The 16,050-nt window shown below is 47.2% G+C and overlaps 1 protein-coding gene across 7 annotated transcripts in view; it reads right to left on the reverse strand.

The window, feature by feature from the left end:
* Positions 1-16,050, reverse strand: part of NPAS2 (neuronal PAS domain protein 2) — a 190,256-nt gene that overhangs the window by 111,702 nt on the left and 62,504 nt on the right. For all 7 annotated transcript variants that reach the window (XM_065929716.1, XM_065929714.1, XM_065929717.1 and 4 more), the window contains exon 2: positions 2,841-2,894. In XM_065929716.1, coding sequence (XP_065785788.1) covers positions 2,841-2,872 — 32 coding nt within the window. In that variant the 5' untranslated portion in view covers positions 2,873-2,894. The remainder of the gene's footprint in view (positions 1-2,840; positions 2,895-16,050) is intronic.

A 16,050-nucleotide genomic window follows, 5' to 3' on the forward strand; every position in this document is an offset into this window, starting at 1 on the left:
TAGTTTCTTCATCTGTAAAATGGTAATAACAGGGTTACACACCTCAAAGGAATGTGGAGGAGGTGATATGAGATAATGCATAGAAACGTTCTTAGCCTAGTGCCGAGCATCCAGAAGTGAACAGGGCACTCAGGACATGCCCAGTGAACACTGGTCAGCACTGCTGACCTTGTCATTATCGCTGATGGGAATAGTTTATAAGTGTGTTATCGTAAAATGTTCTTCATCTTCACATATAGGTGAGGCTTCCCAGGTGGCGCTAGTGGTAAAGAACCTACCTGGCAATACAGGAGATGTGAGATGCGGGTTTGATCCCTGGTCGGGAAGATCCCCTGGAGGAGGGCATGGCAACCCACTCCAGTATTCTTGCCTGGAGAATCCCCATGGACAGAGGAGCCTGGTGGGCTAGAGTCCATAGAGTCGCAAAGAGTTGGACATGATTGAAGCAAGTTAGCACACATAGCAAGTAATACTTCTAAAAATAAATCAGAAGAGCTTCTTGGTGTATTTTAACATGAGACGAGGGCAGGACAGAAATGATGACCCACGAGTTGCATCTGAGAAAGTGGAAGCTTATTGGGTGAAGGGGCTTGTTGGAATCCAGCAGGCGGGGCAGGGTCAGCCAAGCATGTGGCTTGGGTCTCTGCTCTCTGTTCACAGCATCCTGGGAGTCCACCAAGAGGCAAGATGCCCCAGAGTGGAGAGCTGGAAGCCTGCCCGTGAGACAGGGTGCCAGGACTCTAGTCTGGTCTGGTCTATTCATTTACATGCTGTTTGGGACCCATGTGATTTTACAACCCGTGTAGGTGGTGGCCTAAGACAGCCATGGTGTCCAGTGCCAAGTGAAGGGCCTGTCAGACTCATCCAAGGAGTTCCTTAGGTTTAAAAGGAGTTCCAATGTTTAAATTGCTATTACACACAGAGAGAACAAACATGCGAATGCCGAGGGAAGAAGGCAGGGTGGGATGTATTGGGAGATTGGAATTGGCATACAGACACTACTGATACTACGTACAAAATGGATAACTGATGAGAACCTGCCATACAACACAGGGAACTCTGTCCTGCGGTGACTAAACGGGAAGGAATCCAAGGAAGAGGGGATGTATGAATACCTGTGGCTGATTCCCTTTGCTGTATGCCTGAAACTAGGACAGCACTGCAAAGCAACTACAATAAAAAAAAAAAAATACACAGGAAAAGAATCTAAAAAATAAATAGTTATTACAGAACAACTTGCAAACGAATGGAAAAGCAGAGATTTAGAAAATGCTGAGTCCCCAACAATCCTCAACCCACACCAGTCTGAGTTTGTCTGCACTTCAGGCCATTTCCCCGCTCCCAGATGTTTTCAAGGAAATCTTTGGGAAGTGAACAAACAGTACAAACATTCCCTGTGATTTGGATCTCAGAGGTCTGAGTGCTTGGGGGTTTATGGTTCTCAAGGCCACCCCCCACCACCAGGCAAGATGGAAGGACAGACTCCCCTGGGGCTGCTGAGCTGGGTAACCTCTGAGAGCTCTGTCACTTACAAGCAGGGGATTTTGCAGGTGACAGTTGGGCGGTGAGCTCTGTGAGGGGAGGTGGACAGACCCTTCAGCTCTGCGGGTGTGTTAGAGGTTGTTGGGGGGCTTCCCTGGTGGCTCAGTGGTAAAGAATCTGCCTGCCAACGCAAAAGACACGAGTTCGATCCCTAATCTGGAAAGATCCCACATGCCAGGGAGCAACTAAGCCCGTGGGTCACAACTACTAAGCCTGGGCTCTGGAGCCTGGGAACCACAACCTCTGAAGCTCTGCATGCCCTAAAGCCCATGCCACACAATGAGAGAAGTGACCACAGTGAGAAACCCTCACACCGCAACTAGAGAAATCCCGCACAGCAGCAAAGACCCAGTGCTGCCAAAAATAAACAAATAAATATTAAAAAAAAAAAAGAAGAGAGGGCTTCAGGGGCTTGGGGAGGGACCTGCCAGCCAGGCGGTGGCAGGACGAACAAAGAGGAAAGAGCCTGGAGAAGGGAGGCTTGTCCGCTGGGCATGAGCAAAGACCGTCCTGAGACAGGACATTTCATGTCCGTGCAAGCTATTGATCTGTGGTCACCTACCCATCGCCACCATTGCCTGGGACCCCGCATGGGCAAGATGCATACCGTTCATCTCTCTATCCCCAGAGCCTGGTGCAGTAACTGCCAACTTGGGCTGATTTTATGAAATTGATAACATCCGACTGGGCTTTACCTTCAAAATATCCACTTTATGACTCCTCATGTACAGGAGGGATTCATTGAATGTCCACTGAAGGGACAAGCATGGACACAGTTATAACAGCACTGATGTGCCAGCAACCAAGCTGGGGTTTCTGGTCAACCCCAAACCAGTGCCAAGCGGCCGTGATCCCGGCAACTGAGGAAGCTGAGACACCACACGTGCAAGAGTGCAGCCCAGTGAGGACGGTTACTCCACGTCCGGTGTGAGCTGCTGATTACGCCCATTACTGTCCAGGGTCAACCGCTTCCTGACAGCAGAAGTAGGATTTGAACCCAGGCTGGCCTGGCTCCAGTCACGCCGCCTGGCCAAGGAGTGTCCATCCTGGAAGCGCAGCAACCAGAAGCCTTTAAAAAGAGGGCTGGGTCAACAGGGTCACTACGCAGACATGTGAAAATTACAAACAACTTGGCAAGTCCTAGATAGTGAGTAACTTCAGGGTAAGGAACAGAATTGGGGTAGCTGGTATGAATTCTGGGGGCAGAGCCTGCAGTATTTCATGGGGCATGGGTTTTCCATCTCTGACTGGGCCTTTCTCTGCAGAGTGAGAACAAGCAAGGTTTAAATGTCTCTTACCTCTTTGCTCTGTCTTTCTCATCTTCATCCATTAGATTGTCTCTGCAGTTTTTCCTGCCAAAAAAAAAAAAAAAAAGAACAGATGATGACTGTCTGATTTTCAACCTTTCTCCCAGGTCTTTCTGGTTGCCATCATTATTGTTGTTTTTGTTTAGTCCCTAAGTTGTGTCCGACTCTGCTACCCCATGGAACGTAGCCTGCCAGGTTCCTTTGTCCATGGGATTCTCCAGGCAAGAATACTGGAGTGGGTTGCCATTTCCCTCTCCATGGGATCTTTCCAACCCAGGGATCCATTCCAGGTCTCTTGCACCGGCAGGCAGATTCTTTACTACTAAGCATCAGTTGGGGCTGATCTATTAAACCACATGCTTTAGTCCATAGCTTCTCAAACTTTCTGGTTCCAACAACCATTTTCATGCTCAAAAATGACTGTGAAGAGCTCTTGTGTATGTGGGTGAAAACTGAAAAATCTTAAAGATACAAGCATGCTGTCCGTTAGGCATCAGAGAGGTGTAGCTGACATATGTTAAGGCATTTCTGGAAAGTCCACCATAGGGACTTCCCTGGTGGCCCAGTGATTAAGACTTTGCCTCCCAACGCAGGGAGCACAGGTTCCATCCCTTGTCAAGGAACTAGATCCCACACGCCTTGCAGCCAGAAAGCCAAAACATAAAACAGAAGCAATATTGTAACAAATTCTATAAAGACTTTAAAAATGGTCCACATCAAAACAAACAAAATAATAAAAAGAAAAGTCCACTGCATACTCATGGGAGTAAATAGACAGATGATATGCCAACATTAGGAAAATCGTTTTGATCTCATGGAACCCCCTAGTTCCCTAGATCACACTTTGCGAACTGCTTTCTGGACCTAGCTCAAAGCAGCATCTGTTTATTTCAAGCCTTAAACCTGAAAGCTGCTCATGACATTATTTATCTGTTCCTTCAAATATACAAACTCCTCTTAGGCAGCCTGGAGGAATTGGAGCCCCAGATGAGTATAATTGCTGCCCTTTAAAAAATATCTAGTGGAGTACAATTGCTTTACACTGTTTCCTTAGCTTCTGCTGTAAAGCAAAGTGAATCAGCCATACATAAACATACATCCTCTCCTTTTGGGGATTTATTTCCCGAGTACGTCACTTCAGTGCATCGAGTAGAGTTCCCTGTGCTATACAGTAGGTTCTCATTTTATACACGGTACCAACAGTGTATATGTGTCAACTCCAATCTTTCAATTCATCCAAGCCACCCCTTCCCCCTTGGGGTCCATATGTTTGACCCCTACGTCTGTGTCTCTATTTCTGCTTTGCAAATAGGTTCATCTGAACCATTTTTGTAAATTCCATGTCATATATGGTAATATATGACATTTGTTTTACTCTTTCTGACTTAATTCACTCGGTATGACAGTGTGGAGAAAGCATTTCCAATGAGACAAGGACGTCCCCTCCCGCCACTGTTATTCAACATAGCGTTGGAAGTCCTAGCCATGGCAGAGAAGAAAAAGAAATAAAAGGAATCCAAATTGAAAAAGAAGAAATAAAACTGTCAGTGTTTGCATATGACATGATACTATACATAGAAAATCCTAAAGATGCCACCGGAAAACTTCTGGTGCTAATCAATGAACATGGTAAAGTTGCAGGATATAAAATTAATAGACAGAAATCTCTTGCATTCCTATACACTAACAACGAAAGATCAGAAAGAGAAATTAAGGAAATAATTCCATTTACCACTGCAATAAAAAGAATGAAATAGCTAGGAATAAAACTATCTAAGGAGGCAAAAGACCTGTACTCAGAAAACTGTAAGATACTGATGCTGTCCCTTTTTTTAAAAAGGCATATACACTCCCCAGACAGTCAAGGCACACAGATGTGAAAAGTACCAATCCAGGAACGTTCTAGCAGCCCCAAATCATCGAGATGGCCTTACCATCTGGGCCTTCACTTTCCCAGGCCACTCACTAGAAGCCTCTCAGGCTCACTGACCAGGGGTCCTCTTCTCCATGCAAGCCTCCGATCCTTGGAGCCACATTCCTGATTCCCTTTCCTTCACACACCCCCCAGGGTCCCTTTTATCTCAGGGGCTCCCCCTCCAGCCAGGCCTCCATGCAGAAAGACTATCAGGATGTCCTGAGGCCAGAGTTAGGTGAACTGGAGGCAGGAACACGTGGCAAAGTATGATGGAGACACGGGCAGGGACCACGTGGAAATGGAGGCACAATGGTCCATGTGCTTCTGGTCTCCAAGTAGAGGGTCTGACAGCAGGACTCCAGAATTGACACTTTGAAAATGCACTAAAGGAAGCAACCTAGATGCCCATCAGCAGACGAATGGATAAGGAAGCTGTGGTACATATACACCATGGAATATTACTCAGCCGTTAAAAAGAATTCATTTGAATCAGTTCTAATGAGATGGATGAAACTGGAGCCCATTATACAAAGTGAAGTAAGCCAGAAAGATAAAGAACATTACAGCATACTAACACATATATACGGAATTTAGAAAGATGGTAATGATAACACTATATGCAAAACAGAAAAAGAGACACAGAAGTACAGAACAGACTTTTGAACTCTGTGGGAGAAGGTGAGGGTGGGATGATTTGAAAGAACAGCATGTATATTATCTATGGTGAAACAGATCACCAGCCCAGGTGAGATGCATGAGACGAGTGCTCAGACCTGGTGCACTGGGAGGACCCAGAGGAATCGGGTGGAGAGGGAGGTGGGAGGGGGGATCGGGATGGGGAATACGTGTAACTCTATGGCTGATTCATGTCAATGTATGACAAAACCCACTGAAATGTTGTGAAGTAATTAGCCTCCAACTAATAAAAAAAAGAAAAAAAAGAAAGAAAAGAAAATGCACTAAAGTCCACTCTTGAAATTCCAAGTTCCAGATCACATTTTTTAAAAATGAAAATAACTCATTTCATGAAAAAGACAGTATGCAATTTTTTTTAAACAATAAAGTTATCCAGATGCTACTTCCTCCAATCCAATATCATGTCTGCAAGCTCAGGTCCCCTTATTTTTTAGTTGGAAGATGCTTGCTTTACAGTGTCGCGTTGGTTTCTGCTTACAACAGCGTGTACGGCTATCAGTGTACATATACCAGCTATAAAAACCTGTTAGTTGCTCAGTCGTGTCTGACTCTTTTTGATCCCATGGACCATAGCCTGCCAGGCTCCTCTCTCCAAGGGATTCTCCAGACAAGAATACTGGAGTGGGCTGCCATTCCCCTCTCCAGGGGATCTTCCCAACACAGGGATCAAACCCGGGGCTATATCAGCTGTATGGATGCATATGTGCCCTCCTTCTTGACTCTCCCTCTCCTCCCCCCACTCTGCCCCAGGCCTGATCCTGCCACTCTATGTTGTCAGAGCACTGAACTGGGCTCCCTGTGTTAAACAGTAGCTTCCCACTGGCGGTGAAAAGAACATTAAAAGAAAGAATTATTAGAGGCCAAGCTTGTTCATGAACATGGCTATAAAAATTCTAAACCAAACATGAGCTAATCCAATAGAACCATGTATAAAAATGATAACCTTAAATAACAATTCTTCATGGGAACAGATGAATCTTTGCTCTGAGATAATTTCGTTGTATGGTGTTCATCTGCTGTGAGCCCAGACACCAATCTGAGCCAAAGAGGAAAAGGAATTGTGCAGCCACAGCTCAACTGTTTACGCACAAGCCCCATTCGGCAGGCATATTTTAGTGATAGATTTGCGAGACACGCCATTCGGCGGTTGAGGCTTGTATCATAATTAAAGTGGGCTTAGCACATCTGCAAACAGGCATCTGCTTAATGTTTCCTATATGGAATCTGTTCAAAGCTTTGAGACATGGAAAATGTGGTCCATTCATTTAATGATGTGCTACCCAGGTCTGCACTCCAAGAAAGGGGGTGGTGTCTGTGTGCCGAGGGCGTGAGTTAGGCTCCAGCCACGGGGAAAGGGTAAAAGGCATGCCTTTCCCCAGCTGCCCCTGGACAGAGCACATTCACAGGAGGATGCGCGCTTCAACCTGCTTTGCTGAGGATCTGAAATCCTGATTGGACAACTGAGTTGCTTCATCATACACAGTTCAGTTCAGTTCAGTCACTCAGTCTTGTATGACTCTTTGCGACCCCATGAATCGCAGCACGCCATCACCAACTGTCCATCACCAACTCCTGGAGTTTACTCAAATCCATGTCCATCGAGTCAGTGATGCCATCCAACCATCTCACCCTCTGTCGTCCCCTTCTCCTCCTGCCCCCAATCCCTCCCAGCATCAGGGTCTTTTCCAGTGAGTCAACTCTTCACATGAGGTGGCCAAAGTATTGGAGTTTCAGCTCAGCATCAGTCCTTCCAATGAACACCCAGGACTGATCTCCTTTAGGATGGACTAGTTGGATCTCCCTGCAGTCCAAGGGACTCTCAAGAGTCTTCTCCAACACCACAGTTCAAAACTATCAATTCTTTGGCGCTCAGCTTTCTTTACAGTCCAACTCTCACATCTGTACATGACCACTGGAAAAACCATAGCCTTGGCCAGATGGACCTTTGTTGGCAAAGTAATGTCTCTGCTTTTTAATATGCTATCTAGGTTGTCATAACTTTCCTTCCAAGGAGTAAGCGCCTTTTAATTTCATGGCTGCAATCACCACCTGCAATGATTTTGGAGCCCCAAAAATAAAGTCTGACACTGTTTCCACTGTCTCCCCATCTATTTCCCGTGAAGTGATGGGACTAGATGCCATGATCTTAGTTTTCTGAATGTTAAGCTTTAAGCCAACTTTTTCACTCTCCTCTTTCACTTTCATCAAGAGGCTTTTTAGTTCCTCTTCACTTTCTGCCATAAGGGTGGGGTCATCTGCATATCTGAGGTTATTGATATTTCTCCCAGCAATCTTGAGTCCAGCCTGTGCTTCCTCCAGCCCGGCGTTTCTCATGATGTACTCTGCATATAAGTTAAATAAGCAATATACAGCCTTGATGTACTCCTTTTCCTGTTTGGAACCAGTCTGTTGTTCCATGTCCAGTTCTAACTGTTGCTTCCTGACCTGCATACAGGTTTCTCAAGAGGCAGGTCAGGTGGTCTGGTATTCCCATCTCTTTCAGAATTTTCTACAGTTTATTGTGATCCACACAGTCTAAGGCTTTGGTGTAGTCAATAAAGCAGAAATAGATGTTTTTCTGGAACTCTCTTGATTTTTTGATGATTCAGCAGATGTTGGCAATTTGATCTCTGGTTCCTCTGCCGTTTCTAAAACCAGCCTGAACATCATACACAAAACTTCTACAAATGACTAATAGGTATTCTGTATCAACCTTGGCAGCTCTGATTTCTCTCTATGTGTCCTTAAACACTTCCTGAATCCACAAAGCCCTGATGCTCTACACCCACTTCCTCTTCTTTCCTGTCCCTCCCATTTCCTTGCCTGACACCTGTCACTTGACCATTAGGCTCCACTGCACCTGGGGAAACAGAACACACCTGAGCCAAGTTCCCTGGAAGAACCTGCCCGATAAACTCTGTGCTGACATCCTGTTTTGTGCTGTCTTCTATGCCTTCCTCAAGTCCATCAACAGAAGAATGGATAAAGAAGATGTTGTACATACATACAATGGAATATTACTCAGCCATGAAAGAGAATGATACGACAATGGACCTAGGATTTGCAATGACATGGATGGACCTAAGATTACCATACTAAGCAAAGTAAGTCAAAGACAAATATGACATGATATCACTTATATGTGGAATCTCAAATAATGATACATTATTTAAAAAACAGACTCACACATTTTGAAAACAAATTTATGCTTACCAAAGGGGGAAGGAGTGGGAGGGGAGGGATTAAATTAGGAGGCTGTGGTTAATATACACAGAACTATATATAAAATAGATAATCAACAAGGACCTTATGTACAGCACAGGGAACTCTACTCAATATTCTATAATAACCAATATGGGAAAAGAATATGAAAAAAACTGGATATATGTGTATGTATAGCTGATTCACTGTGCTGCACACCAAAACCTAAGACAACCATACTCCAATATAAAATGAAATTAACAAGTAAAGTGCACATTGAAAAACCCAATCAGGGTAAAGTACACATAACAAAATTGACCATTTTAAAGTGTACAGTTCATAAGCATTAAATACATTCATACTGCCATACAACTATCACCACCATCCACCACCAGAGCTCTTTTTATCTTGTAAAACTGAAAATCTGCTCCCATTAAATACTGAATCCCCATTTCCCCTCCCTCAGCCCCTGATAACCACCATTCTACTTTCTGTCTCCAATTTTGACAGCTCTAGGGCCTTCATCCCCAGGTGGCTCCATGGTAAAGAATCCACCTACCAATATAGGAGATGCAAGAGACACAAGTTCGATCCCTGAGTTGGGAAGATTCCCTGTAGGATGAAATGGCAACCCATTCCAGTATTCTTGCCTCGAGAATCCCATGGACAGAGAAGCGTGGTGGGCTACAGTCCATGGGGTCACAAAGAGTCAGACACGACTGAGCAACTAATCACACACACACTTCTTTGGGGCCTTCATATAGGTGGAATTATACAGGATTTGTCCTTTGGCAATGGGTTTATTTCACTTAGCATAACACTCTCCAGGTCCATCGTGTCTTGGCGTGTGTCAGAATCGCCTTCCTTTATAAGACTGAATATGATTCATTATGCATAGACCGTATGCATAGACCACCTTCCGTTTACCCACCCTCTGTCCATGGATACTGGGCTGCTTCCACCTGTTGACTGTTGTGAGAAACATGTGGATCCCTCCCCTCTTGTATTTTTGAGTCACTCTTTCACCTCGTGATGAGGAGGAGCTAGAGAAGCCCGAGGCACACAGGGAAGAGGGCAAGGGGAAGAAGACAAGTCCCGTGAGGTCAGGTCAAGGAAGCACAGAGAAGTTAGGGGGTGACAGCTATGCTTCTCAACGGCATAAAGAGTTTCCAACTTCGTTCTTCTTTGTCAGATTCCTAGTTATTTTAGTTCTTTGCATTTCCATGGAAGTTTCAGAATCGACACTGTCCATGTCTATAAAAAATGACTGCTGTGATGCTTATTGGGACTGTGTTGACTCTAAAGATCAGTTTGGGAAAAACTGATCCGTAACAATGCTGAGGTTCATGCACGGAGCATCTCTCTGTGCAGACGCACCGAAGTGTCTTTACCGAAGCACGAAGATGACACCCATGTGCGATCTTCTACGATTCAACAGATACTCCCCGAGAGTCCAGGCTCCCAGGGCACTTAGGTGGTGAGGGGCAGGCAGGGCAGAGGGGGCAGCGTGATGGGTGGGGTTAGCGTGGGGAGACACCCAGGGAGACTGGCTGGAGCTGGCCTCTGCTCTGAGTGACACAAGAAGGCACTGGAGGTTCGGATCAGAGGACTGGCTTGTCCACCTACAGCTGTGACTTTTTTTTAGATTTTTTTTTTTTGATGAGGACAAATATTTAAAAAAAATTTTTTTGTATTGAGGTATAGCCGATTAACAATGTCGTGATAGTTTCAGATGAACAGTGAAGGGACTCAGCCATATGTATCCATTCTCCCCCATGTGAAGAGCTGACTCACTAGAAAAGACCCTGATCCTGGAGAAGATTGAGGGCAGAGAAGGCGGTGACAGAGGACGAGATGGGTGGATGGCATCACTGACTCAATGGATACGAGTTTGAGCAAATCCAGGAGAGAGTGAAGGACAGGGAAGCCTGGCGTGCCGCAGGCCATGAGGTCACCATGAGTCGGACAGGACTGAGAGCCTGAATGACAACATTCTCCCCCAAACTCCCCTCCCATCCAGGCTGTGATGAGGACCATTTTTAAAGTCTTTACTGAATTTGTTACACCACTGCTTCTGCTGTATGGTCTGTCTGCAAGGCATGTGATATCTTGCTTCCCAGCCAGGCATCAAACCCACCCCGCTTACATTGGAAGGCAAAGTCTTAACCACTGGACCACCACGGAAGTCCCCCGCTGTGACTCTTCAAGAGCTTAATTATGTTGGCAGGTATGAAAGCGCCAGCACGAGCCTGGTCCACAGCAGACACTCAACATCTGCTTCCCCACTTGGATGGCGAGGGCTTGGTACAAAGCGCCTTTACCCATTGCCCAGGCCGCGGTGCCCAGCCCAGCTCCTGACCCACATCAGGGGCTCAAGACATACATGAGGAATGAAGGAGAGGAGGGAGGGAGGGAGAGAGGGAGGGAGGCACAGGGGGAGGAGAGGAAGGACACAGCCAGGACCAAACCCTGGCTGAATCCTCACAATACCGACTAATGCTAACTCCCACAAACCCCTCAGTGGTCATGGTTAAGCCAGGGTACCGGCACTTACAAGGTACACGCTACCGACAAAAGAGAAAACTCACTCTAACCGCACCTTCAAGAGAAGCCAATGGCTCCCCTACCAACCCTCAACCAATACCAGGTTCTGGAAAACCATCGTCTCATCTCTGCGCAGCTCTGTGGGTGGAATGGGTCACAGTCTCCGCTCCTAAAGGAATCAGGAAGGCCTAGCCGCCCAGGGACCCCAGCTCTGTGTATCCTTGAGTTGACCCATTGCCTGCTAAGAACCTGTGGGTCTCTGACCACAGAGTCAGACCAACTTCAATTTTAGTTCAGACTCATTTGTTCCATGACCTTAAGCAAATCTCTGCAATGTCATGAGTCTGTTTCCCTCATTCTAATGGGAGGCCACCAGGTAGAAAATGTGTGAGACATAAAGGAGAGATGCCCATGAACAAGGAGGGGCCAGTGTGTGCCCCATAGCACAGAAGCATCAGGAGAGTCCTGTTCACCCACATCTGCCCCAGGTGATCACCCTGACCTCTACATTCCTGCTGTGGTTCTGGGCCCCCCTCCAGCCCATCTTTCTCCTTGCCTGCCTTAATGAACACACTCTGCCCAATGAGAAGACCACCATAGCGTGAAGAGGGTCGCACCGACCTCAGGTTTCAGAGGGGGGTGCTCCCAATCAGGGAAGGAAGTGCTGTATGGGGGGGAGGAAGCTTTCCCAGCCCCAGAACCAGACAAGAGCTCCCACCCCACCCCCTTCAGAGACCACCTGCGGCTGCCAGCAGGCAGGGCTGTGCAGTCCCTGACTCGTTTGTCCCTGTCACAAAGAGAACATCGCAGATTCCAGCTACCATTAAACAGTGTCATCCGTGACAATGAGTTAGAAGGCCAGCGTAGGAACTGGTATTTCAGCCTGTCACAGGCCTTCGGGCAGAGTGGGGTTACTGTGCCTGCCTACTAGTCACTGTCAAAACCTCTGTGCACTCATGGAAGACAGACAGACAGACACATACATAGGGGTGCCGCCTGAAGCAGCCAGTGGTAATTCAGTAGAAACTTAGGTCCTTCTGAGGATGAGAGGCAGAGGGAAGAGAGCGTGAGGGGAACGCAGGGGGACGTGACCGAAGACGCCCTCGATGAATATCTCGTGGCTCTAACTGAACAGAACACCACAAATGAGGTCTGCAGATGACATCGCCGTGACCTAGCTGAAATCTCTGCCTCCCAGGGGCTCATGCTCACAGACACCCGCTACACCGTGGATCACATGCTGGCCTTTGAACAGGGACCAGCAGGCCGCAGTGCTGCTGCTTTCTCAGGCCCCACCTGCCCCCAGTCCCGCAGGGTGTCAGCGGGGAGACAGGGCTGATGCATCGCACAGGGGGCAGGGCCCCCTGGGGGCTGGCAGCTCACTCCGGGGCTCAGAGAAGGCTGTGAACATCCCACGCGGTAAGGCATGTCGGTCCCCTGAAGCAAGGATTTTCTGTAAAGAGCCACCTGCTGAGTATCTGAGATGTCAGTCTTCCCCGATGGCTCAGATGGCAAGGAATCTGCTTGCTACGTGGGGGACCTGGGTTCAGTCCCTGGGTCAGGAAGATCCCCTGGGGAAGGGAATGGCGACCCACTCCAATGCTCTTGCCATGGGAGAATCCCATGGACAGAGGGGCCTGGTGGGTTACAGTCCATGGAGTTGCAAAGAGTCGGACACGACTGAGTGTTAACTTTCACTTTTCATCCAATCTCTGCTGTATCATGGTGTGAAAGTGCAAAGCTGTGTCAGTGAGCAGGCGCAGCTGTGTCCCAATAAAACTATTTGTAACAACAAGCTGGGGATGAGACAGAATTCCTAGAATCAGTGCTCAGACTTTCTCTTCAGTATCTTTTTAATTCTGAACTCTTTATACAGCCAGCCTGGAGAGGCCAGTGGGTCATTCTGCATCATGGTGAATTCCCCCTGAAATGGCTACCTTGGGCCTATTACATTGCAAGGTCCATGTTTTTTAAGACTAAAATCATGATATTTTCAAATTGTTGGAGAAATGGTTTGAATGACAAGCCCCGAGGTAGCTGGAAAGTCTGAATATTCCTCCTCACTGTACCAACCAAACCTGGTGGCTTTCAGTTATTAAAAATAAAAAATACTGCAGATTCACTTTGTTATCCAACAGAAACTAATACAACACTAGAAAGCAATTATGCTCCAATAATAAAATAAAATGTTTAAAAATAGAAAAACTACTGCAAACAAGAGCAAGTGGAAACCCAAAGATATCTCCCCAGTTGGCTGGGGCTTATTTATTGTCAAGAGCATGAGTGCCGTCTGCCCTCCCAGCCAGCGCCTGGTAAGAGGACCTTGTGTTGTCTTGGATTAACATCTGCATCTTCCATGTGGGAGCTCAGCAATGACTTTTCCTCATTATATTTAAGAAATAAAAAGGCTCTGAAAAACAGTCACTGATGAACTGCGGTGCGGACTTGTCTTCCTTTGTCCTTTGGCGGAGGCTAGGAAATAATTTCTACATTTTAATTCTTCCTCTCCAGGGCATGTTGTTTCGGTTGCAATGATTCATTCACTGGGGGAAAAATAGTTCTTTTAAAGGAAATGGATGGTGCCAACCTAGAGCCACCCACTCTTACAACCCCAACTCTTGTCAAGCGGGGCCATTCTCAGCACCATCCCTCACATTCTGCAACTTGGGAAAGTTGAGGTGGACAGGTCTACTTTTCACCAAAGCTCTCCCCACCCCTCCTGGCCAGCTGGCCAGGGCCTCACAGAGCTGGACTCCTAGGAAAAACCAAGGGCATCACTCCCCTGATGCCCCCGACTCAGTGAGGTCCCGTGACCCTATGAGGATGACACCCCAAGCCTCTCTACGGTCGAGGCTGAGGATTCATCTGCCTATTAAGATCATGATGCTCCCTTCACATTTTCCTTTTTCCAAGGGTCTGATGATTCATTATTCAGGGCAATAGTGACACAAACAATGAAGAAATGGAAGGAGAAAGTTAGAAAGTCTGTCATTAAGCAAATGTGCAATGACATTGTTCAGTTAGCAAAGACTTTCCAAGAGAGAAATCACTGCTAAACCTGGATCAAAGGGTCATCCTAACATGACATGTGATTTTTGCAACCTTTGGGACTTATGTTCTCATCACTGATGATTCCTTTTAGGAGCTCCTTTCTAAAGAGTTCAGACTGCACAGAATAAACCAGACTTTACGAGAGAATCTGATGGGTGTCGGTGTGTGGTCAGGATGTGGACAAAAGATGCCTACAAAAATCACCAAGAGGGGAAAGGAGATTTGTGAGTCATGCTCGGAACTGAGTCAGTGAAAGCCTCTGTTGGGAGCTGCAACAGATAAACGGAAATGAATCCACAAAACGCTGCTGAAGCCCGGCACCCCCGTCCACCAAACAGTTGGTCCTCACGCTCCTTTGCGCCTGGAAGCGCTCATCCTAACAGGCTCAAGTTTGCCAAGAGAGCCCAAGAGAAAGATGTGCTGAAAGGAGAAGTCAAATTTGCTTTGAACACCCAGGCTGTGGAGTTTGTGGTTTGATATCAGGGCTTCAAATAAATAATGTTTAATAAAGGTATAGGATGCTTCTGTAACTATTGCTGTTGTTCAATTGCTCAATCGTGTCTGACTCTGCAACCCCACGAACTGCAGCCCGCCGGGCATCCCTGTCCTTCACTAGCTCCTGGAGCTTGCTCACACTTATGTCCATGGAGTCGGTGATGCCATCCAACCATCTCATTCTCTGTCATCCGCTTCTCCTGCCCTCAAACTTTCCCAGCATCAGGGAACTTTTCCAATGAGTCAGCTCTGCATCGGGTGGCTGAAGTATTGGAGTCTCAGCATCAGTCCTTCCAATGAAGAAGGAAAAATTAGTCTAGAGCTAACGAGATCTATGTTTGTGTTACCTCTGGCCTCTTTCCTTCACTCTGCCCCGTGGTCCAGATGGAACCTGGGAGTGATGACCTCATCTGTAAGTGGGGGATAAGCCCTCACTGTCCTCCTAAGAGCACATCAGGATGGCTCATCTGCACTTAGCAGAGGGCAGGCCAGGTGAGAATGGTGAACTGCCCCCTTTCTAAGGCACAGTGAGCCATGGTGACCTTGGGGTGAGGCCAGCATCTTTAGAGCTACAGGTGACTTACCAGCTGCCGCACACCCGGTTGGCACCAAGTAGCCTTATTGTGCATCATCTTCCCTTTTCTTCCATCATTGCAATCACTTCTTTTCTTTATGGTTTAAACAGAGAGCACCGCCCTCCCGGGAAAGGCAAGGTGCTCCAGCCCACCACCTCTGCTCTGAGCCCAGGGGCCCCACAGAACACTCCCCTGATGCTCCCAACTCTACCGTGACTTTTTGTGTTCATTTCACAGGTAACCCGTGAAGTTAGATCATCCCACGCTCCTTCTGTCAGTTCCCGATGTACAACTCAGCTGAGCCCAGTTCCCTGGGGGAAGCAGGTGCTGCCTGGGGCGGGGTTTTCCCCTAGGATGAGAGAAGGAAGGTCCATCCACACCACCTGGACACCCTTCCCCACCTGATGTGAGGGTCTGGGTTGATCTGGAGCTCAAAGTTGGGAAACTGGTCATGGTGACTGATGCCCAGACCTGTCTGTACTAAAAAAAAAAACAAAAAACACAGGTGGATGCCTTTAGCTTGGCGGAGTGTCTGCTGAGGGTCATGCTGCTCTTGACACGTCCCCAGGGCCCTGGTCCCACTCAGCAGGGAGCAGCCTCTGATGAGGGAGGTGGTACCACTCTCTAGTGAACAGCTGGGCTCGTGAGACGAAGGATCCATCCCAGGAAGGCCCTGTGGCCACAGTCATGTTTTAGAATGCACCACAGGCTTTGCTTAGAGGCC

The sequence above is a fragment of the Muntiacus reevesi genome, chromosome 3 (assembly GCF_963930625.1).
Source record: "Muntiacus reevesi chromosome 3, mMunRee1.1, whole genome shotgun sequence".
Lineage (NCBI taxonomy): Eukaryota > Metazoa > Chordata > Mammalia > Artiodactyla > Cervidae > Muntiacus > Muntiacus reevesi.